The sequence below is a fragment of the Callorhinus ursinus genome, unplaced genomic scaffold (genome assembly GCF_003265705.2).
Source record: "Callorhinus ursinus isolate GAN/ISIS: 27379988/994484 unplaced genomic scaffold, GSC_fseal_2.0 scaffold23, whole genome shotgun sequence".
Taxonomy (NCBI): Eukaryota; Metazoa; Chordata; class Mammalia; order Carnivora; family Otariidae; genus Callorhinus; species Callorhinus ursinus.
Window position 1 is genome coordinate 78193 of NW_027397085.1, and position 26181 is coordinate 104373.

The 26181-nt window shown below is 38.5% G+C and overlaps 1 protein-coding gene, 1 long non-coding RNA gene and 1 pseudogene across 5 annotated transcripts in view; 1 reads left to right on the forward strand and 2 right to left on the reverse strand.

Annotated features, from left to right (window-relative positions):
• Positions 1 to 25418, reverse strand: part of FAM151B (family with sequence similarity 151 member B) — a 46573-nt gene extending 21155 nt beyond the window's left edge. The window contains exons 1-3 of one of the 4 annotated variants that reach the window (XM_025892550.2): positions 23824 to 24627; positions 15609 to 15734; positions 4153 to 4318 (exon numbers count right to left, since the gene is read on the reverse strand). In XM_025892550.2, coding sequence (XP_025748335.1) covers positions 4153 to 4307 — 155 coding nt within the window. In that variant the 5' untranslated portion in view covers positions 4308 to 4318; positions 15609 to 15734; positions 23824 to 24627. The other 3 variants (XM_025892547.2, XM_025892552.2, XM_025892548.2) reach the window with 3 other exon arrangements.
• LOC112839575 (aminoacyl tRNA synthase complex-interacting multifunctional protein 1 pseudogene) lies at positions 12837 to 13943 on the reverse strand (annotated as a pseudogene).
• The window catches only part of LOC141374859 (uncharacterized), a 67478-nt gene continuing 65270 nt past the window's right edge, over positions 23974 to 26181 (forward strand). The window contains exon 1 of the long non-coding RNA XR_012382006.1: positions 23974 to 24051. This is a non-coding gene — a long non-coding RNA (uncharacterized lncRNA). The remainder of the gene's footprint in view (positions 24052 to 26181) is intronic.

Below are 26181 nucleotides of genomic sequence, written 5' to 3' on the forward strand. Positions count from 1 at the left end.
CAAGGGGAGTGGCAGGCAGAGGGAGAGGGAGAAGCAAACTCCCCAGTGAGCAGGGTGACCGATGTAGGGCCTGATCCCGGGGATCACAACCCAAGCCAAAAGCAGTCACTCAACCAACTGAGCCACCCAGGTACCCCTTTAGTTACTATTTAAATAAAAAAGCAGTTTTACTCTTTTCTCTACATCTATTCTAACTGACATCTATAGATTTTGAAACAGTAAGGTTTTAATCAGCCTACATAAATTTTACTTATTTTTTAAGATTTATTTATTTATTTATTTTGGGGAGGAGCAGGGGGAAGGGCAGAGGGAGAGGAAGAGAGAGAATCCTCAAGCAGACTCCCTGCTGAGAGCAGTGCCCAACACAGGGCTCCATCCTAGGACCGTGAGATCATGACCTGAGACAAAATCAAGAGTTGGACACTTAACCAACTGAGTCACTCAGGTGCCCCCATAAATTTTACTTTTTAAAATAAATACACAAACTTTACTGGACTAGTACACCACTTATAATTCTGAATCTCTTCTAAACCTTTGAGGTCTAAGTTTGTGAGAAAATTAGCTTTTAATGACTACTACAGTGGGAGGCTAAAATTTGGGGAGACGGCTGTTGGAGGGAAGAACATTCAGTACCCTCTCCTTACATTTCCATCTTTCTTAACGGATTGAGTCCTCCTGCCTAGGTTTCCACACTCTTCAACTCACTCCTTTCAGGCCTCCTACTCTAAGAAGAGAAACTGATAACCTCATTATTTATTAGGTCATATTTATTAGTGAGCAAGGATACTGCTCATTAAAACCAGAGGAAGCCAGCCTCCAGCCTGTCACTCTGCTCCCATGTAGTGAGCTTCTTTTTGTTCATTCTTCTCCCTCTGAAATGGAGGCCCTAGATGTTAGTGGATTACTAAACTCTAATGCTGGACCTTGCAGAATTTAATTCAGATGCTGTCACTTCTCTGTCTCAAACGCTTTCTGCCTTGATCAAAATCAGTGCCATGTTAAAACCACAATTCTAAGATCTGGCACCCCCATTTTTGGTAGAAAGCAACTTATATCTGTGACTCCTTGCTTGTCTGCAAGTCCTGCAGCAGCAGCCAAGTTCCTGTGGGGTTCTGCTCTTCATGGATGGAAGAGGAGGAAAACCTGAACTAATCCACGCATGTCTGCCACCAACATCTCTTTTTCCAGAAAGAATTTTGATTTCTTAAGAAATTTGGTGTCTGTGGAGGTTGGGTTAAACACTAATTTCCAGTTTACATTCGGGGGGGAGATTCTTAGGCTTTCTCAATTTAGTAAGGTGATATATATGGGGCTGTTCAATAATGGTTTACTATTGGTTAACATCAGCAGACAGCATTTTCTCCCCAAAATTGAAATTACACCAGCGTATATGAAATGTCTACTATGTGTAAAGCACCGTGCAGTTAAACCTAAGGAGTTATGACACAGAACATAATGAAAAAGAATTTAATACATGTATTCTATTTTTATATGTAAATAATTTAATTATTGCTAATATAGACTATGTTAATGCTACTTTCTCTTACCAATAACTTAAATAAGAAAACGAAACCTATATTAAGAGAAACCTAAAACTTTACTAAAGAAAATAAAACTTTTTGTGTTGTAGTTTTTATATTTCTGGAACAGAAAGTTGACAAAACAATGATAAAATTCTTCTTGAAGAGTAAATGTTGAGGAAAAGCCATATCATTTTGGGGGAAAAAAAAAGACTGAGGATATATTTTGCCCAACAGCAACATATAATGTATACTTCAAAGAATAACATACCATGTTCCAGAAAAAATTTTAGTACTTAGTTATTATTTGTATGCCAAACAAAATAACTTAGAGGCATAAAATAAGAACTAGTAAAATTTGAGTAATAGGTCCATCGGCTCCTGTTACAGAGGTAGTACAGAGTTCTGGTTCACAGTGAGAACTCTCCAGCCAGGCTGGTAGATTTCCTACCAACTATGTGACAACAAGCAGTCTACTTCCTCTGTTTCCTTTATCTGGAAGTGAGGATGAAAGCAATAAGCTGCCTCCCAGGATTGTTATGAGGATTAAATGAATTAACGCATTCAGTGCTCTTAGAAAAGCATCTGACACAGTATACATGTCCATATAACTTTTAGTTAAATTCATTCCCCTTCAAATATGTTATGACCAAAAACTTTGCAAAATCCTTTTCTTAGTGGCTCAGCTCATGTGTGTGTGGTAGCTGCTAGGAATGAATGAGTTGATCTGACTAGTGAGGAGCCAAAGAATGTATCAGAGAGAACAATTCAATGGGCAATAGTAAACATACACATGAAAAGGCAAGGATAGCTAAAACTCTGAGTTACCAAATATTAAAGATCAAATGTTTTATTTCACGGTACAGAGAAAACTGAACTAGCTCCAGGAAACCTGGGATCTCGGCCTAGCTCAGCTGTCAAGTTCAGCTATTGTTCTTGGGTCAATTATTTAACTTCTCTGGGACTAAGTCTCTTTGTCAATAAAATAGAGTTGGACCATTCGACACTCTAAGAGCTTTAAGATCTTAAAATAGTTCTCTCGGGGGGGGGGGGGGGGGGGGGGGGGGGGGGGGCGCCTGCGTGGCTCAGGTTGTGATCCCAGGGTCCTGGCATTGAGCCACGTATAGGGGCTCCCTGCTCAGCAGGGAGTCTGGTTCTCCCTCTCCTTTCCTCCTGGCTTGTGCTCTCTCTCACTCACTCTCTCAAATAAATAAATAAAATCTTAAAAAAAAAAGGTCTCTCATTCACCAAGAGTGTAATGAGGTTGACTGGTATATTTAGCCCTACAACAAACAGAGTCACCTTAATAATTCTGTAAGTAAGAATTCCAAATCTTATTAATTTCTTGAGAATATTCTATTTAAAAATATTGTTCATAGATAAGGTAGGTTTACCACAAATCCTAGATTTTTTCTTTTCTTTTCTTTTAGATTTTATTTATTTGAAAGAGAGAGAGTGAGCGAGAGAGAGCACAAGCTGGGAGGAGAGGCAGAGTGACAGGGAGAAGCAGACTCACCACTGAGCAGGGAGCCCGATGTGGGGCTTGATCCCAGGACCCTAGGATTATGACCTGAGCCAAAGGCAGATGCTTAACCCACTGAGCCACCCAGGTGCCCAAAATCCTAGATTTTCATAGCAGTCACCTTCATGGGACTTATGGTGAGCTTTTGTGATATCACACTATATTCCTGGCTTTATCTATCATTTTTACACTGCCAAAATACCACAAAAGTAAAATTTTCCATGACAGCCAGAGAAAAGGAAATAACACTTAATCTTGCTCTTCATTGTCAATGCTTCCAAATATTATTTATAAAGAACTCTTGGGTTATTGAAAGACTTCTAGATAATTCTCCATATACAAATATAACATAAATCAAGTAGGATATGCATTAACTACCCAAACTACTACGAACTCTCTCTCTCAGACTATTTTTTTTTTTAAGAGGGGGAGTGGGGGTTAGGCAGAGGGAGAAGAGAATCTTAGACAGGCTCCATACCCAGCACTTTGCACACTTTGCACTCGGGACTTGACTCACAACCCTGAGATCATGATCTGAGCCAAAATCAAGGGTCTGATGCTTAAATGACTGAGCCACCCAGGTTCCCCTCAGACTACCTTTTTTTTTTTTTAAGATTTTATTTATTTATTTATTTGACACAGAGAGATATAGCGAGAACGGGAACACGAGCAGGGGGAGTGGGGAGAGGAAGAAGCAGGCCTCCCGTGGAGCAGGGAGCCCGAGGTGGGCCTCAATCCCAGGACCCTGGGATCATGACCTGAGCTGAAGGCAGACGCTTAACCACTGAGTGACCCAGGCACCCCTCCCCTCAGACTACTTTAATGAAAGTAGCATTTTAAATTTACCATTCTATTATCACAATGGTCACTTATGATAAATTCCTTTGCAAAAATGAACTTAATTTTAGCCTCAAAGGGTTCCTAAGAAACAATTTAAGTGACCAACTCAATAGGTCTTAGGTCCCTTCTTGAAACATATTAGTTTGCAATTCCATTTTCAGTTTAAAATATAAAGTTAGTTAGTCAAGCACAGATATATGAAGCTATTAATCTTTTAATTTCATTGTTACTCTCTAACAGCTAAAAGACTGAAAATGTTTATACAAATACCTCTTGAAATCCAGCTTGATGCCTTTATTGCTTTTTATAACTGCAGTCAGCCATTCCTGTAAAGTATTATCACTATTTGTTTCAGGAGGGTGGGCCATGATCGGTTGGCTATATTCCGATCCATCACTTGGAAGAAGGACATCGGCCTCTATCATGTGAGCAGTGCCTGTCCAAATAAAAGAACTTAAGTTAATGCTAATAAAATAGGGACTGAAGAAGATGTCATGTCCAGTAGCCTTTTGAGGAAGATAAAAACTGACACTTACTGAATAACTACTAAATACCAGGTACCATACTAGGCCTTCATATGATTGTTTGTTTCACAGATGAGCAAACAGGTGAAGAGTTAAATGCCTTTCTGTAGATCATACAGCTCTTAAGCTGTTGTTAAAATATTTAATTTCTGGGCAGAGGAATAGGGGACCCTATTCCAACCAGTCCCGGAATTGAGCTGGATATCTACAACTACCACTCTGAACACCCATGAAATTAGCCTGAGATGTAAGAAGACAGATCTGGATCTCTACAAACAAAATATCGCAGGCAGTTGGTTTTGAGGTATGAAGTGGGAGCCAGGATTCCGCGGGTAGATATCAGAGGATAAAGGGAATGGGGAGGGAGCCAAGCCTTCAGAATCCTGCACTGCCAGTGAGTGATAGCCTCCTGCGCTGGGGACTGGGCACAGACTTGCAGACTGGTAGCGAAGGGGAAAAGACTTTAGGGCAGCCCCCCAGACTGAAACTAAGAGCAGCGGGCTGCACATATGAACTGGAGGTAGCTGGTGGTTTTAGAAGCACAAAGGGGAGAGAGGTGTCCCGACCTGGAGGCGAGAACTGGGAGAGCTGCTGAGGGGCGCACAACCCAGGACGCTGCAGTTTATAGCAGCACAGACAGGAATGGAGATAGTGTGGCCTGGAGAGCTAACTGAAGAACAGATTGCGATCTCTCCGCTCTGAGGCAGAGGGTTGGAAACGATCTCTTTTGCCCTGACTCTCGGAAGAGACGCAGAAAGCCTCCAGGGAAAGCCACCAGAGAACAAAAGCCCCCAAAAACCAGTTTTCACTGAGCCCATCCCCCACCACAGGGGGCAGGGTAACTCTGCCCAAACAGCGTTGCCTAACAGCACGGCAAGCCCCTCCCCCAGAAGACAGGCTGGGAGAACAGGAGGCCAGCAACCCTAAGGTCCCTATAAAACAGGTGCATCTTCCTTGGGTTGTGGTCAATAATTTGAACTCTGTACATTCCGTCAACCACCCCTCAACAAAATGACCAGGAGGAGGAACCCCCAAAATAGGAAAGACTCAGAGACTGTGACTATTTCTGCCAAAGATTTACAAATGGATACAGATATAACCAAGATGTCAGAGATGGAATTAGGGTAGCAATTGTGAAGATAATAGCTAGAATGCAGAAATCGATTAATGGCAACATAGAGTCTCTAAGGGCAGAAATGAAAGCTGAATTGGCAGAATTTAAAAATGCTGTCAATGAGATCCAATCTAATCTAGATAATCTAACAGCTAGGGTAAATGAGGCAGAAGAATGAATTAGTGATCTAGAAGACCAATTAATAGACAAGAAGGAAAAAGAGGAAGCCAGGGAAAAACAACTCAAAATCCATGAAAATAGAATCAGAGAAATAAGTGACCCACCATGAAACGTTCCAATGTCAGAATTATTGGAATCCCTGAGGGGGAGGAGAGAGAGGAGTAGAATATATATTTGAGCAAATAGTAGATGAGAACTTCCCTAATAGGGGGAATTAAACAAACATTCATGTCCTAGAGGCCGAGAGGACCTCTAGGATCAAGGGGAAAACAGGCCAATGCCCCGGTACATAATAGTAAAACTCTCAAATCTTAGACCAAGTAAACCATCTTAAGGGCAGTTAGGGGGAAGAGATTCCTTACATATAGAGGGAGGAACATCAGAATAACGTCAGACCTATTCACAGAGACCTGGCAAGCCAGAAAGGGCTGGCAAGACATATTCAGGGTACTAAATGAGAAGAACATGCAGCCAAGAATACTTTATCCAGCAAGGCTGTCATTTAGAACGGATGGAGAGATGCAGAGCTTCCAAGACTGGCAGAAATTGAAAGAATATGTGACCACTAAGCTGGCCCTGCAAGAAATATTACGGGGGGTTCTATAAAAGGAGAAAGACCCCAAGAGTGATATACAGAAATTTACAGAGACAATCTATAAAAACAGGGTCTTCACAGGCAACATGACGACAATAAATTCATATCTTTTAATAATCACTCTCAACGTGAACAGCCTAAATGCTCCCACAAAATGGCACAGGGTTGCCAAATGGATAAAAAGACAGGACCCATCCATATGCTGTCTACAAGAGACTCATTTTGAACCTAAGGATACATCTAGACTGAAAATGAAGGGATGGAGTTCCATCTTCCAGGCCAACGGACCTCAAAAGAATGCTGGGCTAGCAATTCTTATATCAGACAAATTAGATTTTAAGCTAAAGACTGTAGTTAAAGACACAGAAAGACACTATATCATTCTTAAAGGGTCTACCCAACAAGATCTAACAATTATAAATATCTATGCCACCAACATGGGAGCGGCCATCTACATAAGCCAACTGTTAACCGAAATTAAGAGTCATATTGATAACAATACGTTAATTGTAGGAGACCTCAATACTCCACCCTCAGCAATAGACAGATCATCTAAGCAGAAAATCAACAAGAAACATGAGCTTTGAATGACACCCTGGACCAGATGGATCTGGTCCCTGGAATACAAACATTCCACCCTAAAACAAGAGAATACTCATTCTTCTCGAGTGCACATGGAACTTGCTCCAGAATAGATCACATACTGGGTCACAAATCAGGTCTCAACCGATACCAAAAGATTGAGATTATTCCCTACATATTCTCAGGCCATAATCTTTTAAAACTGGAACTCAATCACAAGAAAAAATTTGGAAGAAATTAAAACATTTGGAAACTAAAGACCACTCTGCTCAAGAATGTTTGGGTCAACCAGGAAATCAAAGAAGAACTTAAACAATTCATGGAAATCAATGAGAACAAAAACACATCGGTCCAAAACCTATGGGATACTGCAAAGGTGGTCCTAAGGGGAAAATACATAGCCATCCAAGCCTCACTCAAAAAAATAGAAAAATCCCAAATTAACCAACTAACTCTACACCTTAAAGAACTAGAGAAAAAGCAACAAACAATGCCTAAGCCACACTTTAGAAGAGACAAAATTAAGATCAGAACAGAGATCAATGAATTAGAAACCAGAAACACAGTAGATCAGATCAACGAAACTAGAAGCTGGTTCTTTGAAAGAATTAATAAGATTGATAAACTATTGGCCAGACTTATCCAAAAGAAAAGAGAAAGGACCCAAATTAATAAAATTATGAATGAAGGGGGAGAGATCACAACTAACACCAAGGAAATAGAAACAACTATTAGAAATTATTATCAACAACTATATGCCCATAAATTGAGGATTCTGGAAGAAATGGATGCCTTCCTGGAAACCTATAAAGTCCCAAGACTGAAACAGGAAGAAACTGACAGCCTGAATAAGCCAATAACCAGTAACGAGATTGAAGCAGTGATCAAAAATCACCCAAAAAACAAGAGTCCAGGGCCTGATGGATTCCCTGGGGAATTCTACCAAATATTCAAAGAAGAAATAATACCTACCCCCTGAAGCTGTTTCAAAAAATAGAAACAGAAGGAAAGCTTCCAGACTCATTCTATGAGGCCAGCATTACCTTAATTCCCAAACCACACAAAGACTCCATCAAAAAGGAGAATTTCAGACTGATAGCCCTGAAGAATATGGATTCCAAAATTCTCAACAAAATCCTAGCTAATAGGACCCAGCAATACATTTAAAGGATCATCCACCACAACCAAGTGGGATTTATCCCAGGGATGCAAGGGTGGTTCAACATTCGCAAATCAATCAGTGTGACAGAACACATTAATAAGAGGAGAGAGAAGAACGATATGGTCATCTCAATTGATGCAGAAAAAGCATCTGACAAAATACAGCATCCTTTCCTGATTAAAACTCTTCAGAGTATAGGGATAGAGGGAACATTCCTCAAGTTCATAAAATCCATCTATGAAAAACCCACAGCGAATATCATCCTCAATGGGGAAAAGCTGAGAGCCTTTCCTTTAAGATCAGGAACACGACAAGGATGCCCACTCTTGCCACTGTTGTTCAACATAGTACTAGAAGTCCTAGCAACAGCAATCAGACAACAAAAAGAAATAAAGGTATTCAAATTGGCAAAGAAGAAGTCAAACTCTCTTCGCAGATGACATGATACTTTATGTGGAATATCCAAAAGACTCCACCCCCAAATGACTAGAACTCATACAGCAATTCAGTAATGTGGCAGGATACAAAATCAACGCACAGAAATCAGTTGCTTTCTTATACACTAACAATGCACCTGTAGAAAGAGAAATTAGAGAAACGATTCCATTTACAGTAGCACCAAAAACCATAAGATAACTTGGAATAAACCTAACCAAAGAGGTAAAGGATCTATACTCTAGGAACTACAGAACACTCATGAAAGAAATTGAAGAAGACGCAAAAAGATGGAAAAACATTCCATGCTCATGGATCGGAAGAATAAACATTGTTAAAATGTCTATGCTACCTAGAGCAATCTATACCTTCAACGCCATCCGAATCAAAATTCCAATGACATTTTTCAAAGTGCTGGAACAAACAATCCTAAAATTTGTATGGAATCAGAAAAGACCCCAAATCGCCAAGGAAATGTTGAAAAAGAAAAACAAAGCTGGGGGCATTCACGTTGCCTGATTTCAAGCTATATTACAAAGCAGTGATCACCAAAGACAGCATGGTACTGACACAAAAACAGACATATAGACCAGTGGAACAGAGTAGAGAGCCCAGATATGGACCCTCAATTCTATGGTCAAATAATCTTCAACAAAGGAGGAAAAAATAGGCAGTGGAACAAAGACAGTCTCTTCAATAAATGGTGCTGGGAAAACTGGGCAGCTATATACAGAAGAATGAAACTCAACAATTCTCTAATGCCATACACAAAGAGAAACTCAAAATGGATGAAAGACCTCAATGCAAGACAGGAATCCATCAAAATCCTAGAGGAGAACATAGGCAGTAACCCCTTTGACATTGGCCACAGCAACTTCTTTCAAGATTCATCTCCAAAGGCTAGCGAAACAAAAGCAAAAACGAACTTTTGGGACTTCATCAAGATAAAAAGCTTCTGCACAGCAAAGGAAACAGTCAACAAAACAAAGAGGCGACCCACAGGATGGGAGAAGATATTTGCAAATGACGCTACAGATAAAGGGCTGGTATCCAAGATCTATAAAGAACTTCTCAAACTCAACACCCAAAAAACAAATAATCAAGTCAAAACAAACACTTCTCCAAAGAAACATATAAATGGCTAACAGACACATGAAAAAATGTTCAACATCATTAGCCATCAGGGAAATTCAAATCAAAACCACATTGAGATACTTAGAATGGCAAAAATTTACAAGGCAAGAAACGACAAATGTTGGAGAGGTTGTGGAGAAAGGGCAACCCTCTTACACTGTTGGCAGGATTGCAAGTTGGTACAGCCAATTTGGAAAACACTGTGGAGGTGCCTCAAAAAATTAAAAATAGAACTATCCTATGACCCAGCAATTGCACTACTGGGTATTTACCCCAAAGACACAGATGTAGTGAAAAGAAGAGCCATATGCACCCCAATGTTCACAGCAGCAATGTCCGCAATAGCCAAACTATGGAAAGAGCTGAGATGTCCTTCAACAGATGAATGGATAAAGAAGATGTGGTCCATATATATGATGGAGTATTACTCAGCCATCAGAAAGGATGAATACCCAAGTTTTACATCAACATGGATGGGACTGGAGGAGATGATGCTAAGTGAAATAAGTCAAGCAGAGAAAGTCAATTATCATATGGTTTCATTTATTTGTGGAACATAAGGAATAGCATGGAGGACATTAGGAGAAGGAAGAGAAAAACGAAGCGGGGGGGGAATTGGAGGGAGAGACAAACCGTGAGAGACTATGGACTCTGAGAAACAAACTGAGGGTTTTAGAGGGAGGGCATGGGGGGATGGGTTAGCCCAGTGACAGGTATTAAGGAGGGCATGTATCGCATGGAGCAACTGGGTGTTATACGAAAACAATGAATTGTGGATCACTACATCAAAAACTAATGATGTATTGTATGGTGACTAACATAACATAATAAATAAAATAATATTTAATTTCTTCCCAGTACACAGCAAAGTGAATATACAAAGGAAAGATTAATAAGTATTTGTTGAAGTTTCTGAGAATAAAAATAGTACTTTTATCTTCTCACTCCTCAAATTAGAAACCGTAGATATTTATTGCTTATAGTCACACTTTTCCTGAAGATGTTACAAAAGCTTTTTTAAATACATTTTTTATTCTCAAAAAGACTTAATGTTTTCTATTTTTCTTACCAGCATACTTTTTAATATGAATGTGTTTAAAATCTAAATGCTAATAAATAAATAAATAAATAAAATCTAAATGGTGAAATACTGTAACATAAAATTACATTTAATGTAATAACTTCTGTAACAACTTTGACTATCCTGAGATCTGGATGGTTTGACAATGCAATACCAAGTGGTACTTTTACATTGTTCCTCCTGTACTCTGTTTTTTTAAATCATAGACATTGTTGAAAATCCAGTTTTACATGTTAGCCAAACTGCAACAGCTCTATTACTAATAGTTATACTAAGTTTAAATATTCTGGGAGAAATGAGATAAACCACTGAAATATAGCCTTCATGTCTCTAGGATCCTCTCTTTTCCCTTTAGACTAAAAGGAAATCGCAAAACTAACCATGGCTGAAGAAAGGGATTTGTGAAGAGCATTCCCAAACTATAAAATCTGGGGCTCTGGTTTTGCCTAACAGAATGTTAAAAGGACATTATCTGAAGACTAAATAACCTACGAAAACTTCCCAGATCAACATCAGACTGTCAGTAATTGGAAATGACTTTCCATTAGCAATTTTAAAAACAAGGTGAATGGATGGAACTAGAGGGAATTATGCTAAGTGAAATAAGTCAGTCAGAGAAAGACAATTATCATATGATCTCACTCATATGTGGAATTTAAGAAACAAGGTAGAGGATCATAGCGGAAGAGAGGGAAAAAACTCAAACAAAATGAAACCAGAGAGGGAGATAAACCATAAAAGATTCTTAATCTTAGGAAACAAACTGAGGGTTTCTGGAGGGGAAGGGGGTGGGGGGATGGGGTAACCAGGGGATGGACATTAGGGAGGGTATATGTTGTAATAAGCACTCGGTATTATATAAGACTGATGAATCACAGACCTGTACCCTTGAAACAAATAATACATTATGTTAATTAACTGAATTTAAGTTAAAAAATAAAAAATTAAAATTAAAAAAATAAAAATTTTTAAAAAAGAAAACAAGGTTAAAAGTGAAGTATCCACATTTAATTAGATTATTTCTAGCATAAGATTTCAGCATATACTATTATGAATTGTAAATTTTTCACGATTTTTTCCCAAATTTTTAGTTGTTGTTACATAGAAATAAAATTTGTTTGACTTTGTATCCTGAGATTTTCTAAATTTACCCATGAATTGCAATCATTTATCTGTAGCAACTTTTTGATTTTCTATATACACAACCATACTGTCTGTAAGTAGTACTTTTATTTCTTCCTTTTTTCCATTTTTAAAAATTAACATGCGGTGCCTGGGTGGCTCAGTTGGTTGGGCGTCTGCCTCAGCCGGGGTCATGATCCCGGGGTCCTGGGATAGAGTCCTGTGGGCTCCCTGCTCAGCGGGGAGTCTGCTTCTCCCACTGCCCCTGCCCCCTGCTCATGTTCTCTCTCTTGCTCACTCTCTCTGTCTCTCAAATAAATGAATAAAATCTTTTAAAAAATGAAGATATAATTCACAGACCATAAAATTCACACTTTTAAAGTATACCATTCATGGTTCTTTTTATTTTATTTTTTTAGATTTTTAAAAATTTATTTATTTGACAGAGAGAGCACAAGCAGGGGGAGTAGCAGGCAGAGGGAGAAGGAGAAGCAGGCTCCCCACTGAGCAAGAAGCCCATACACAAGAAGGGGGAGTGGGAGAGGGAGAAGCAGGCTCCCCACTGAGCAGGGAGCTCAATGTGGGGCTCCATCCAGGACCCTGGGATCATGACCTGAGCCAAAGGTAGACACTTAACTGACTGAGCCACCCAGGTGCTCCAACTTAGTGGCTTTTTAGAATATTCAGAAGGCTGTGCAACAACCACCAGTACCTAATTCCAGAAAAACTTCATTATCCCAAAAAGAAACCCTGTACCCATTAGCATTTACTCCCTATTCTCTACTCTGGCCAGCTCCTGTCACCCACTAACCAACTTTTTCAACCAAATAAATTCATTTATTACACAATCACTGTGTGGTTATTATGTGTTAGGCACTGTTTTAGGTATCAAGGATTCAATACTAAACCAAAGTTCCTCCTTTTGAGGAGAAAGAATAACAATTAAAAAATATCTTGGGCGTGCCCGGCACTAAAGTGGTAAGGATTTTTTTTTTTTTTTAGGTACAAGTGACAAATATATTTCCTTTTATTGTTATTAAAGTTTTCTCAAATGTAGTTCAGTAAATGAAGTATTTTATTTTATTCCACTGTTGGTCATAGTTTGAGCCCTACACACTCCCTTCCCTTTCACCTCAAAGGGAGCTCCTTTGTATGTAGCTACACACTCATCATTAGTAAAGAGCTCAGGCTGGATCTGCTCCCAAATCTTCTTAGGATTCAGCTCCTTGTCAGGTTCTCCAGGAAAAGCATCAAAAACAATTCTGTCTCCAGGAACAGACCCATTAGGAGGTGCCAAGATTTCAACCTTCTCAGGTGAACTAGCATACATTACCATTGCTTGAGATACTACTCCCCTCATCTTTGCAGGTTTCAGGTTACAAAGTAAAATCACCATCCGATTTTGCATCTGTTCAAGAGGAACATGATTCACCAGGCCACTGACAACTATTCTTGGGGCTGTTTCTCCAACATCTACCTCTTCCACATATAAAGAATCTGCATCAGGGTGTTTTCTGGCCGTGATGATACAACCAACTCGAAGATCCAGATGAGAAACATCTACTGGCTTAGAGTCAGCGCTTCCTGCTACTGAATGCTGTTTTTTCTCCTTTTTCTCTCCTTTCACTTCAATTTTCTCTTTCATCTTCTTCCGCTCCTCCTCCTATCTGTTCTTTGGCACCAGAAGTTATAGTTGTTATTGGTCTAGACTGTATCACATTTTCAGAAACTGTGGAATTAGCTTGCAGCAGAGTACCAGATGGAAATGGTATTTGTTTCACTCCATTTTGAATTTCTGCCTGAATTAGCTCTTGTTTCAATTCTTCAATTTCTTTCTTTAATTTAGCATTTTCAACTCGAAGTTTCTTCTCTTCTCTCAAAGTTGCCTGCAAAATTGCTTTCTCCTTAAGAAGAGCAACTTGCTGCTTTAAATAGTCAATAATTTGATCTGCTTCTACACCCTTCTGTTCCAGTCTCTTCAGAACAGCACCATTAGTTGCCATTTTTGCCAAGAAACGGCAGAAAATCCATCTGTCTGATTCTGGAGTTAGCTCTTTTAATGTCCAAGCTATAATTTATGAATCGGTGGACAGAGCAACCTGGGGAGCCTCACCCGGGCAGCCTCAGTCCGGCAGTAAGGATAGATTTTAATCAGTATTAACTCCTGCAATAGGGAAAGGAACCCACCATGTGCTGAACTCAATTTCTATTTGTATGAAGGTGCCTGGACCTTTCAAAGGGGGAATGAATGAATAAGGAGGAGGGTGGGCAGGGTCTCAGTAGAGTCAGGGAAGTGAAAAATTACAAAAATCAAGGGAGGTTGATCCATGGAAAACTCTGGGTTTGCTAACTGGTGCCTGTTAAAGTTAGGCTCCTACTATCCCACAGAGAATGAGAAATAGGGGCCTTATCTTCAGATGCTGACTAGAAGGAATAGTAAATTCCTTTGGCATGGTTGAATTTTCTCAGGCAGGCATTTTAACGGTAGCTAGAGGTCATCCTAGTTATGAGAACTTGATCTAGTAGAAACTATGTTAGAGTTTGTTCAAGTGTTTATAGACCAAGGTTAAGTCTAGATGAGAAGAGTGCTCAAGGAAGCCTGGCTAGAGTTTGGTCAAAAAGAGAATCTTTGTCAGTTGTTTCCAACATAATGTTTTGTCCTTTTCCTCTTAAGCAAAGTTGAGATAATTATTGTTATCACAATTGAAAGAATCCTAAATAATAAATTAATTATATACTTGGAATAATTTTCTAAAAGTAGAATAAATATATCAAAGTATATTTAAAAATATATATATATCTTGGGCGCCTGGGTGGCTCAGTCGGTTAAGCATATGCCTTCTGCTCAGGTCATGATCTCAGCGTCCTGGGATTGAGCCCCACATGGCCCCCTGCTCTGCAGGGAGCCTGCTTCTCCTTCTGCCTCTGCCTGCCATTCCACCTGCTTGTGCGTGCTCTCTCTCTCTGTCAAATAAATAAATAAAATCTTTAAAAGAAATAAATAAAATGAAAGATATCTTTACAATAAAAGAAATATATATTCAGATACATTATCCAGATACATAGAGTAGGATGCAAAAGATACATAGATTTTTTACAATAAAACTTGGGACTGAGAAGTTTTCCTCATTGTACCAGGTCATTTTGAGCTATGCCCAGACCTCTCTAGTAATATGCTTTTAGTCTCCTGTGCTGCTGTAGCCAACATGGGTACTTCATAGGAAGAGGCTAAAGAAACTGCTAATGTGTTCATCTATAATGAAGGGATATATATATGTGTGTGTGTGTGTGTGTGTGTATTTTATATATATATATATATATATAAAATTATAGATTAAGTTAGTAAACCAAAGTCTTGGTTTCTAGCCTAAGCATAAATACTGCCCAAGGCAATTAATTATAAATTAGTATACAATGGCTTCATCCATCTATCAACAAATATTTATTGAACTTCTCCTTAGTTCACTATGAAAGACACAAAAATATGTAAGACATACAACACTGATCTTAAAAACTTACTCAAGTCACTACAGTATATAAGCAAGAATAATAATACATTGAGAGTTTCAAATAGACACAGAAAAGGTAAATCACTTCTGGAAAATAAGAAAATTCTTCCATTATGGAAATTTGTTCATTTTGTAAACAAAATGAGATCTTTTATAAAAATGTTTATGTCAGCCTAGAATTTACACTTTGATCATCTAAGTCTTTGATACCTACAAATATGTCCAGATATCAAAAAAAGAGCTGAATTAATTTATCCTGTGTAAATACAAGAAACTGTATTGACTTACTTTTCAGTGCCTCATTCAGTTGTGCCTTGTGGTTAGCTGCATGATACCAGACGATCTCAGCGCCATCTTCTGTTGTGATCAGGTTATTTCTCAGAAAATATTCTAGTATATTTTCACTCCAAGATCCTAAAACAACATTTATATCAAAACGAATGGATTGTTTTTTATAGTGTAAACATTTTTTAATAAGAATGGGCAGAACATACTTTGGGGAAGAACATAAAGTAATTTAACTGGGAATTATATAAGGTCTTAAAAATTGAGAACAAGTATTATGATGTGCAGTTATATATTATATATACAAGCATGCTATATATGATATAAGTAATAATTAGTAAGCATATAGGATAGTCTATCTGAAACTCAGAAGCATGAGGAAGTATGGAGGAAGAAAAAGAAATGGGAAGAAGCAGATACTTTAAAGCAAGAATTTTTACATGATATTGTCTCTAATCCTGGACTATAACTAAGTAAAATGTATGTGAAGTCATATTAAAAGCTATATTAAAACTTCTTAAATTTTGTGCAACTTAATTGTTTTATCCACCTGAGACCCCATTCCATATTTATGTTAATTTAGAATCTTGTAAGCATATTCACCTTCGGATTATGAATCTCAACAACATTTATATGAGTGACCAAACTCCTGAATTAGGAATTATAGATTTATCTAGCATGTACAAATACAGATAATTCCCGTATCTATCAACTACTTTTTGGCTCACCAGATTTTCTCTTAATTAAGCCTTAAAATATGTGAGTTAATCAAGACTAAAATACTTGAATCCAAGTCTACTCCACACTATGTCATATCCCAATATAACAATGAGAAAAATAGTTATCTACCTAATTCTTATTTATTCAAACATTTTAGTGCCTGCCAATTGGCTGCAAATTCCTTATGCATGAGATTATGTCTTCTATTAATTATTTATTAACTCTGCCCAATAACTGTTAAAAACCTACAAATGGCCAGCAGAAACTGCCAGTAAGACATTGAGAAAAAGTAGATTTTGATTAGAGAATGGAGGGACATATAAAGAGAACTTCTAACTAATATGCATGGAACTTAGCAACCACTCTGTATATCAGGCTACAGAATAAAGGTGAGAGTTAGCTGCAGCATCCACTATAGCCCAAAACACATGGCTCTCTTTAGCATATGCAACAGTCACAGACTATTCAGACTCAGATGAAAATACATAGTAATTTTTAAAATATTTGAGTTAGGCATTTTTAGAAGGCAAATTATAGGCTAAAACAGAAATGTCCTACAATGGGAAAATAATTAAAACATAGTACATCTTCATGATAAAATATGTGACTGATATGGCTGTTAAAAAAGTTTTTGAGATATACCAAAAGTCTCACAGAAATGGTAATCATGCATATTATTAGAAAAAACTAAAAGTTAATTGTGCATATTGGGTATGTCTGTGGCACCTTTCAACTAGACACACTGCATTCACAATTTTTATAAGGGCAACTTACAAATTAACAATTAAATACCATAATTCCAGCAATTAAAAACATTTGAAGTAAAAAGTTCTCCTTGCCCTATTAATGGGTGAAACTGACCTTACACTTACCCACACAGTGTATGTATTTAGAATTTAAGAAGGCTCCAATTACCTATGATCTAGTGTATTATTGCCATTTTAACTAGGCTATAACTGAAAATAGGACAAAGAGAAAGTCAAAATTAGTTGTAATTTTTTAATTAGGACTTTTTGGGAAGTAGTTTTAGGTTTATAGAAGATGTGCCCTCCTCTATTTTTTTACATCTTTTTGGGGTGATGGAAATGTTTTAAAATTGATTGTGGTGATGTTTACACAACTCTGATACACTAAAAACCACTATATTATATATGCTTTAAATAAGTGAATTGTATGGTATGGAAATTATATCTCAATGAAGATTTTTTAAATTTTATTTTATTATGTTATATTAATCACCATACATCATTAGTTTTTGATGTAGTGTTCCACGATTCCTTGTTGCGTATAACACCCAGTGCTCCATTCAATACGTGACCCCCCTTAATACCCATCACCAGGCCAAACCATCCCCCCACCCCTCTCCCCTCTCGAACCCCCAGTTTGTTTCTCATAGTCCACAGTCTCTCGTGGGTTGTTTCTCCCTCCAATTTCCCCCCTTCATTTTTCCCTTCCTACTATCTTCTCTCTTTTTTTTTTTTAACATTAATATATTATTTGTTTCAGAGGTACAGGTCTGTGATTCATCAGTCTTACACAATTCACAGCACTCACCATAGCACATACCCTCCCCAATGTCTATCACCCAGCCACCCTATCCCTCCCACCCCCCACCACTCCAGCAACCCTCAGTTTGTTTCCTGAGATTAAGAATTCCTCATATCAGTGAGATCATATGATACATGTGTTTCTCTGATTGACTTATTTCGCTTAGCATAATACCCTCTACTTCCATCCACATTGTTGCGAATGGCAAGATTTCAGGTTTTTTTTGATGGCTGCATAATATCCATATATATATATGCGCCACATCTTCTTTATCCATTCATCTGTTGATGGACATCTTGGCTCTTTCCATAGTTTGGCTATTGTGGACACTGCTGCCATAAACATTGGGGTGCATGTATCCCTTTGGATCACTACATTTGTATCTTTGGGGTAAATAACCAGTAGTGCAATTGCTGGGTCATAGCATAGCTCTATTTTCAACTTTTTGAGGAACCTCCATACTGTTTTCCAGAGTGGCTGCACCAGCTTGCATTCCCACCAATGGTGTAGGAGGTTTCCCCCTTCCCCGCATCCTCGCCAACACCTGTCATTTCCTGACTTGTTAATTTTAGCCATTCTGACTGGTGTGAGGTGGTATCTCATTGAGGTTTTGATTTGGATTTCCCTGATGCCTAGCGATGTTGAACACTTTTTCATGTGTCTGTTGGCCATTTGGATGTCTTTTTTGGAAAAGTGTCTGTTCATGTCTTCTGCCCACATCTTGACTGGGTTATTTGCTCTTTGGGTGTTGAGTTTGAGAAGTTCTTTATAGATTTTGGATACTAGCCCTTTATCTGATAGGTCATTTGCAAATATCTTCTCCCATTCTGTCAGTTGTCTTTTGGTTTTGTTGACTGTTTCCTTTGCTGTGCAGAAGCTTTTTATTTTGATGAAGTCCAATAGTTCATTTTTGCCCTTGCTTCCCTTGCTTTTGGAGATGTTTCTAGGAAGAAGTTGCTGTGGCTGAGGTTGAAGAGGTTGCTGCCCATGTTCTCCTCTAGGATTTTGATGGATTCCTGTCTCATATTTAGGTCCTTCATCCATTTTAAGTCTATTTTTGTGTGTGATGTAAGGAAATGGTCCAGCTTCATTCTTCTGCATGTGGCTGTCCAATTTTCCCAACACCATTTGTTGAAGAGACTGTCTTTTTTCCATTGGACATTCTTTCCCGCTTTGTCGAAGATTAGTTGACCATAGAGTTGAGGGTCCATTTCTGGGCTCTCGATTCTGTTCCACTGATCTATGTGTCTGTTTTTGTGCCAGTACCATACTGTCTCGATGATTACAGCTTTGTAATAGAGCTTGAAGTCCGGAATTGTGATGCCACCAGGTTTGCTTTTCTTTTTCAACATTCCTCCGGCTACTTGGGGTCTTTTCTGGTTCCATACAAATTTTAGGACTTTTTCTTCCATTCCTTTGAAAAAAGTTGATGGTATTTTGATAGGGATTGCATTGTGTATATAAAGATTTTTAAAAAAGAAAAAGTTAAAAAAACACAATTACCCTTTGACCCAGAAATTCCACTTTCATAAACTTATCCCATAGACAGATATGCTTATAGGTGGAAAATGACACATTTGATGAATGTGGTTATTTTCACTCTTGCTATTACAATCAATGTTATAGCAAATATCCTAAATATCCATCAAAAGTGGATTCATTAAATAAATTATGGTTTATCCATGCAAAGGGACATTATGCAGCCATTAAAAAGAATGAGGCAAATCCATATGTATTGATACAATCTCAAAGATATGTTAAGTGGGAAAAAAGCACAATGGAGAACAATTTGTACGAGTACTGTGGCAGGAAGAATAATGAACCCCACCCAAAGATGTCCACATCCTAATTCCTGTAAACTGTAAATATGTTATATTACATAGCAAGGGTAAGTAAGGTGACGAACAAAATTAAGGTTGCTACTCAGCTGACTTTGAGGTGGGGAGATGAGCTGTGATTATCCAGGTGGGCCCAGTGAATCACAAGATCCTTTTAAGTCAAAGAGAGAGGCAGGAGAGTCAGTGTCAGAGTGATACAATGTGAAAAAGACTGAACCAGCCATTGCTGCCTCTGAAATGGAGGAAGAGACCATGAGCCAAGGAACTCAAGCAGTCTCCAGAGGATGGTAAAGGCAAAAACACTGATTCTCTCCTAGAGCGTCCAGAAGGAATGCAGTCATGCTGCCACTTTGATTTTAGGTCAGTGAGACCATTTCAGACTTCTGACCTACAGAACTATAAGATAATAAATTTGTGCTGTTCTAGCAACTAAAAACTAATGCTCTAAAAAATTAGTTTGTATATTTAAAAAAGTAGGAGAAAACCATAAAAGAGATACATAGTATATGGTGGCATGTATACTATGTTCTTAAAAGTCAGGATTGTTAGTGTCAATCAAGGGAAAAGGCAGAACTGAAATAAAAGCATAAGTTGGGGGTGTGAAAATTGCAATCTGGGGAGTTTTTAAAAAAACTCAAAGCCAGGGGTTTTTTAAAGCCAAAAAAAAAATGCTTATATATATTGTTTACAAAAAATTTTAATTGGTGTTAATGGCAGAAAATTAATCTTAGCTAAACATAATTGGTTGCTAAGGCTATCACTAAGAAAAAGTCTGTTACTGCAGTAAGTTGCAGGTATTCGTGCAGAGTCCTTGAAATATTTGCAGTTTAGCCCAGTTCAAAAGTTCAGGGTTCTACCTGATGAGAATGTGCATAAGGCCCTCCTCCTTAATTGTCTTCTGGCTCCATTTTAAAACCCCTTGACATAAGTTATTCCATTTTATTTTACCAGTCATATTAGAAAATATATCAAAAAGTTACTATTGGCATTGTGTGGACTTTTTTTCCTACTTCAATATATTTTACAAATGCTCTATAATGAGTATGTCTTATGTTTACAATCAGGAAAAAACTTAGGCTGAAAAAAGATTATGTCACCAAAGCTGTCTAATGTGACTACTTAGGTTTATGTAAAAGATACTGTAATCCTCTGGGGGACCCTGGATGGCTCAGTCAGTTAGGGCCCCTGGGTGGTTCAGTAAAACATATGCCTCTTGATTTCAGCTCAGGTCATGATCTCAGGGTCCTGGGATCAAGCCCCGCACCCAGCTCCTTGCTCAGCAGGGAGTCTGCTTAAGATTCTCTCCCTCTCCCTCTCCAGCCCCCTTGATCTCTCTCAAATAAATAAATAAATCTTTAAAAAAAAAAAAAAGAAAATGTAACCTTCTGGAGTAGAACGCCTGGTTTAAAACACCTCTAACTCTGGGGTCAAGGGACAGGGACACACTAATTACCAGCTTCTGAAAATTGTATAACAAAAAGCTGGAATAATTCTTGACCACATCCCTTTGTCTTCATTTCTCACTCTCACCCAATTCCAAGAGAAATCAGACTGACCAAAACTACTCCCCATTTGATCGAATGAAATTACAGATCAGGTAAATGTCACTTTCAGCCAGGACCTCAAGATGCGACAGTCTACCCCCTCACCACTCCTTTTCAACATCATACTAGAAGTTCTAGTTATGCACCAAGACAATAAAAGTAAATAAAAAGTATACAGATTGGGGAAGAAGATATAAAACAGTCTTTGTTCACGGATGACATGATTGTATATGCAAAGAATCTGAAAGAATCAACACAAAAACTCCCAGAATTAATAAGTGATTGTTGCAAGCTTGAAGGATACAAGGTTAATATATTAAAGTCAATTGTTTTTCTACTTACCAGCAAAAAACAAGTGGAATTTGAAATGAAAAACACTATACCATTTACATTAGCACCCAAAAAGCCAAAAATACTTAGGTATAAACCTAACAAAATATGTACAAGACCTATAAAAAGAAAACCACAAAACTCTGATAAATGAAATCAAAGAACTAAATGGAGATATTCCATGTTCATGGATAGAAAGACTCAATATTGTCAAGATGTCAGTTCTTCCAACTTGATGTACAGATTTGAGCAATCACAATCAAAAACCCGCTAAGTTATTTTATAGATATTGACAAACTGATTCAAAAGTTTATATGGAGGGCCTAAAAACCAGAATAACAAAGAGGTGACAGTACCCAACATCCAGACTTACTATAAAGCTACAGTAATTAAGTCAGGGCAGTATTGGTGAAAAAAGAGACACATAGATCAATGGAATAGAACAGAGAGCCCTGAAGTAAACAGCCTGTAAATATAGAGTCAACTTATCTTTGACAAAGGAACAAAGGCAATACAATGGAGTAAAGATAATCTTTGTAACAATGATGCTGGAACAACTGGACATCCACATGGAAAACAATGAATCTAGAAACAGACCTTACATCCTTCACAGAAATTAAACATAAAACTGTAAAACTCCTATAAGATAATATAGGAGAAAACCTAGATGACCTTGGGTATGGTGATGACTTTTTAGATACAACACCAAAGGCGCCATCCATGAAAGACATAATAGGTAAGCTGGACCTCATTAAAATGAAAAAACTTTTGCTCTACAAAAGTCACTATCAAGAAAATGAAAAGACAAGCCACAGACTGGCAGAAAATATTTGCAAAAGGCACATCTGATATTGGACTGTTATCCAAAATATTAACACTTAAAACTCAAACAATAAGAAAATAATCAAATTTATTTCAAAAATGGGCCAGTGACTTTATCACCAAATATAAAGAAATGTCAAGCATTTGAAAAAGTGCTCCACATAATATGTCATCAGAGAAACACAGAAAAACACTGACAACACCGAATGCTGGTGAGAGTGGAGCAACAGGAACTTTCATTTACTGGTGGTGGGAACGCGAAATGGTACAGCCACTTTAAAAGTTAGGCAGTTTCTTACAAAACTAAACATACTCTTACCATACAATCCAACAATTGTGCTCCTTGATATTTACCCGAAGGAGCTGAAAACTTAAGTCCATACAAAAACCTGCACATAGATGTTTACATTGGCTTTATTCATAACTGCCAAAAATTAGAAGCAACCAAGATGTCTTTCAATGGGTGAATAGATAAATAGATAAATAAACGTTGGTACATCCAGACAACTGACCAGGAGTATTACTCAGTGCTAAAAAGAAATGAGCTCTCAAGTCATGGAAGAACCTTAAATGCATACAATTAAGTGAAAGAAGTCAATTTGAAAAGGCTACATACTGTATGATTCCAACTATATGACATTTTGGAAAAGACAAAACAATGATTAGTGGTTGTAGGAGGTGGATGTGAATAAGTGGAGCACAGAGGATTTGGGGATCAGTGGAACTATTTTGTATGATACCATAATGAGGGATACAAGGCATTATACACTTGTCTAAACCAAAAGAACATACATAACCAACAGTGAACCCAAAAGTAAAATATGGATACTTTGATTATGATGTGTCAATGTAGATGACCAAGAATGGGAACTGTTGATAATGGGGAGGCTCTACATGTGTTCAGGTAAGTGGTATATGGAGAATCTTTGTGTCTTCCAGGTCAATTACCCTATGAACCCAAAACTACCCTAAAAAAAGAATTCCTTGTTAAAAAGGACCCAATATTCTTGCTATTCTTGGCCGCCTCACTGGCTTTTTTCTTAACACCCACGCGAGGAACCAGCATTCTAGGCCAGTCCATTGTGCGCGCTCTGAGAAGGCAGACCCCCATCAGCAACCGGGAGTGCTGCTGACAGGGGAGTCTCTCAAAGCGCTCCAACTATAGGCCGCAGGCCAGAGAAAGTGCAGGACTGCGAGCCAATCGTGTGCAGCCCTTCAGGGACCCACAGAGGCGGGATCCGCGCTTACCAGGGCCCCCAGCGGTCGCTGTCATGGCGACGGCCAACCGCAGACCGCGGAGACGCGGAGCCGTGGGCCACCGCGGCTGACCTTCACAGGTGGCGTGGAAACCCTGGAAACCCGACTCAACAAACGACACACTCTACACAAAGAAGCCTCCTCCTACGGCCCATCGACCTCCGAGCTGAGGTTTCCGAGCGGAGGCGGAAAGAGAAGCGGTGCGCACGCGCAGAGGCTGAGGCTCGCGTTTCCCCAGCGCGCAGTCTCCTGGCTGGTGTTCGCTGTCCAAGTGTCGCGCGAATTGCTCTTTTGATAGATAGTCAGAAAACGGGTAGTTCCGAAGAACTCTACGTCAGGGAAGGCGGAGGATGAAGTCCCGAGGTTGAAAGAAGTCACTGGTGTGGGGTACGATTTTCCAAAGTTGGATGTATTTTCTTTTTGATTTTAGTAACATCGTAAAATGACATAGAATCATTTCTCCATAAAAATGAGTTTCTTCACAAGGATACAAAAGTGATAACTTGAAAGTTTTCTGCCTCCCTCTTCCTCTCTACCAGGGTTCATTCAGGAAACACTTGTACCACTGGACTCTCTCACCCATTGCCTTTTTTGCCTACAACTCCTTACTTTCCGCAGCCAAGCTGAAGCTAGAGGAAAAACCTCAGGGGAAATCAGAGCACTGACATTTTCTGGTCCTGTGACTCTAATACAGCTCAGTCAGTGGTAAAATTAGGATGACACATCACCTGACATAACGCAAGTGGCAGCCCTTCAGATTTTAATATATTTTAGGCTTTCCACACTTGGGTTGTAATTATTTCCATTTGTCTTCAGTCAGGCTTCCAGTATTCTCTGAATGTTCTCTAGCTGAATCAAAAAGATGTCTAGAGTTTCAGAAAACACTAAATTCTAATGATTTCAGCGGTGTTGTTTTTTTTTTAAGAAAAAAATCTTTGAGATATACAGTTGGTTGACTCCTATTTGATTTGTAGTTCCCTAATGATAAAAAATGTTATACATTTAAAGTGTCCAAGTCAGTGTATTCATAGAATTTGTAACCACACCACAACCAACTTAAGAACATTTTCATCACCCCAGAGCAGTTACTTTCCATTTTTTCCCCAACCCTATGCAACCACAAATCTACTTTTTGTTTCTATGGATTTGCCTTTGCTGGACACTTCACATAAATGAAATCATACAATGTTACAGTCTTTTGTCACTGGCTTCTTTCATTTAGCATATGTTGGCAAGGTCCCTCAGTATTGTAGCATGCATCACTACTTTATTCTTTATGGCCAAGTAAAATTCCATTGTTTGTATATACCACACTTTGTCCATTCATCAATTAATGGACATTTGCATTGTTTCTGCTTTCTGGCTACTAATAACTAATACTGCTTATAAGTATTCATGTATAGATTCTGTGTGGAAGTATGTGGAAGCTATTTCTCTTGAAGTAGAATTGCTGGTTCATTTGGTAACTTTATGTTTAACTTTTTGAGGAACTGCTAAAGTTTTTATTTATTTTATTTTACTTTATTTGAGAGAGAGACAGCATGAGTGGGAGGGACAGAGAGGGAGAGAGAGAATCTCAAGCTGACTCCATACTGAGTGTGGGGCCTGACACAGGGCTCGATTTCATGACCCTGAGATCATGACCTGAGCCAAAACCAAAAGTCAGATGCTTAACTGACTGCGCCAACCAGGCACCCCTGCCAAACAGTTTTTAAAGGCAGCTATTCCCATTTTACATTCTCTTCAGCAAGGTATAAGAGTTCCAATTTTTCTGTATCCTCAAGAATAATTGTTATTTTCTGTTGATTTTATAAAAATTGTAGCCATCCAAGTGCATAATGAAGTAGTATCTCATTCTAGTCTTGATTTGCATTTCTCTAGTGATTTATAATGTTGAGCATATTTTCAAGTGCTTATTTTTTTTAAATATTTTATTTATTTATTTATTTGACAGAGAGAGACACAGCGAGAGCGGGAACACAAGCAGGGGGAGTGGCGGGGGGGAGAAGCAGGCTTCCCGCCGAGCAGGGAGCCCGATGTGGGGCTCCATCCCAGGACCCTGGGATCATGACCTGAGCCGAAGGCAGATGCTTAACTACTGAGCCACCCAGGTGCCCCTTTTCAAGTGCTTATTGACTATTTTCTTTGGAGAAATGTTTATTCAAATCATTTGCTCATTTTTAAAAAATATTTACTTATTTATTTGAGAGAGAGAGAGAGGGAGCATGCAAGCTGGTGGAGGAGCAGAGGGAGAGAGAGAGAGAGATAGAGAGAGAGAATCCCAAGCATATTCCATGCTGAGCGCAGAGCTCAATGCAAGGTTCAGTCTTATGACCCTGAGATCATGACCTGAGCTGAAACCAAGAGTTGGACACTTAACTGACTGAGCACCCACGCGCCCCTTTTTGCTCATTTTTAGTTGGGTCATTTGTATATACCACAATTCAATTTGTATATTAATTCAATTCCATTCAATGTAATTCAGAGTTTTAGAGAATTGAGAATTTAAATATTAAT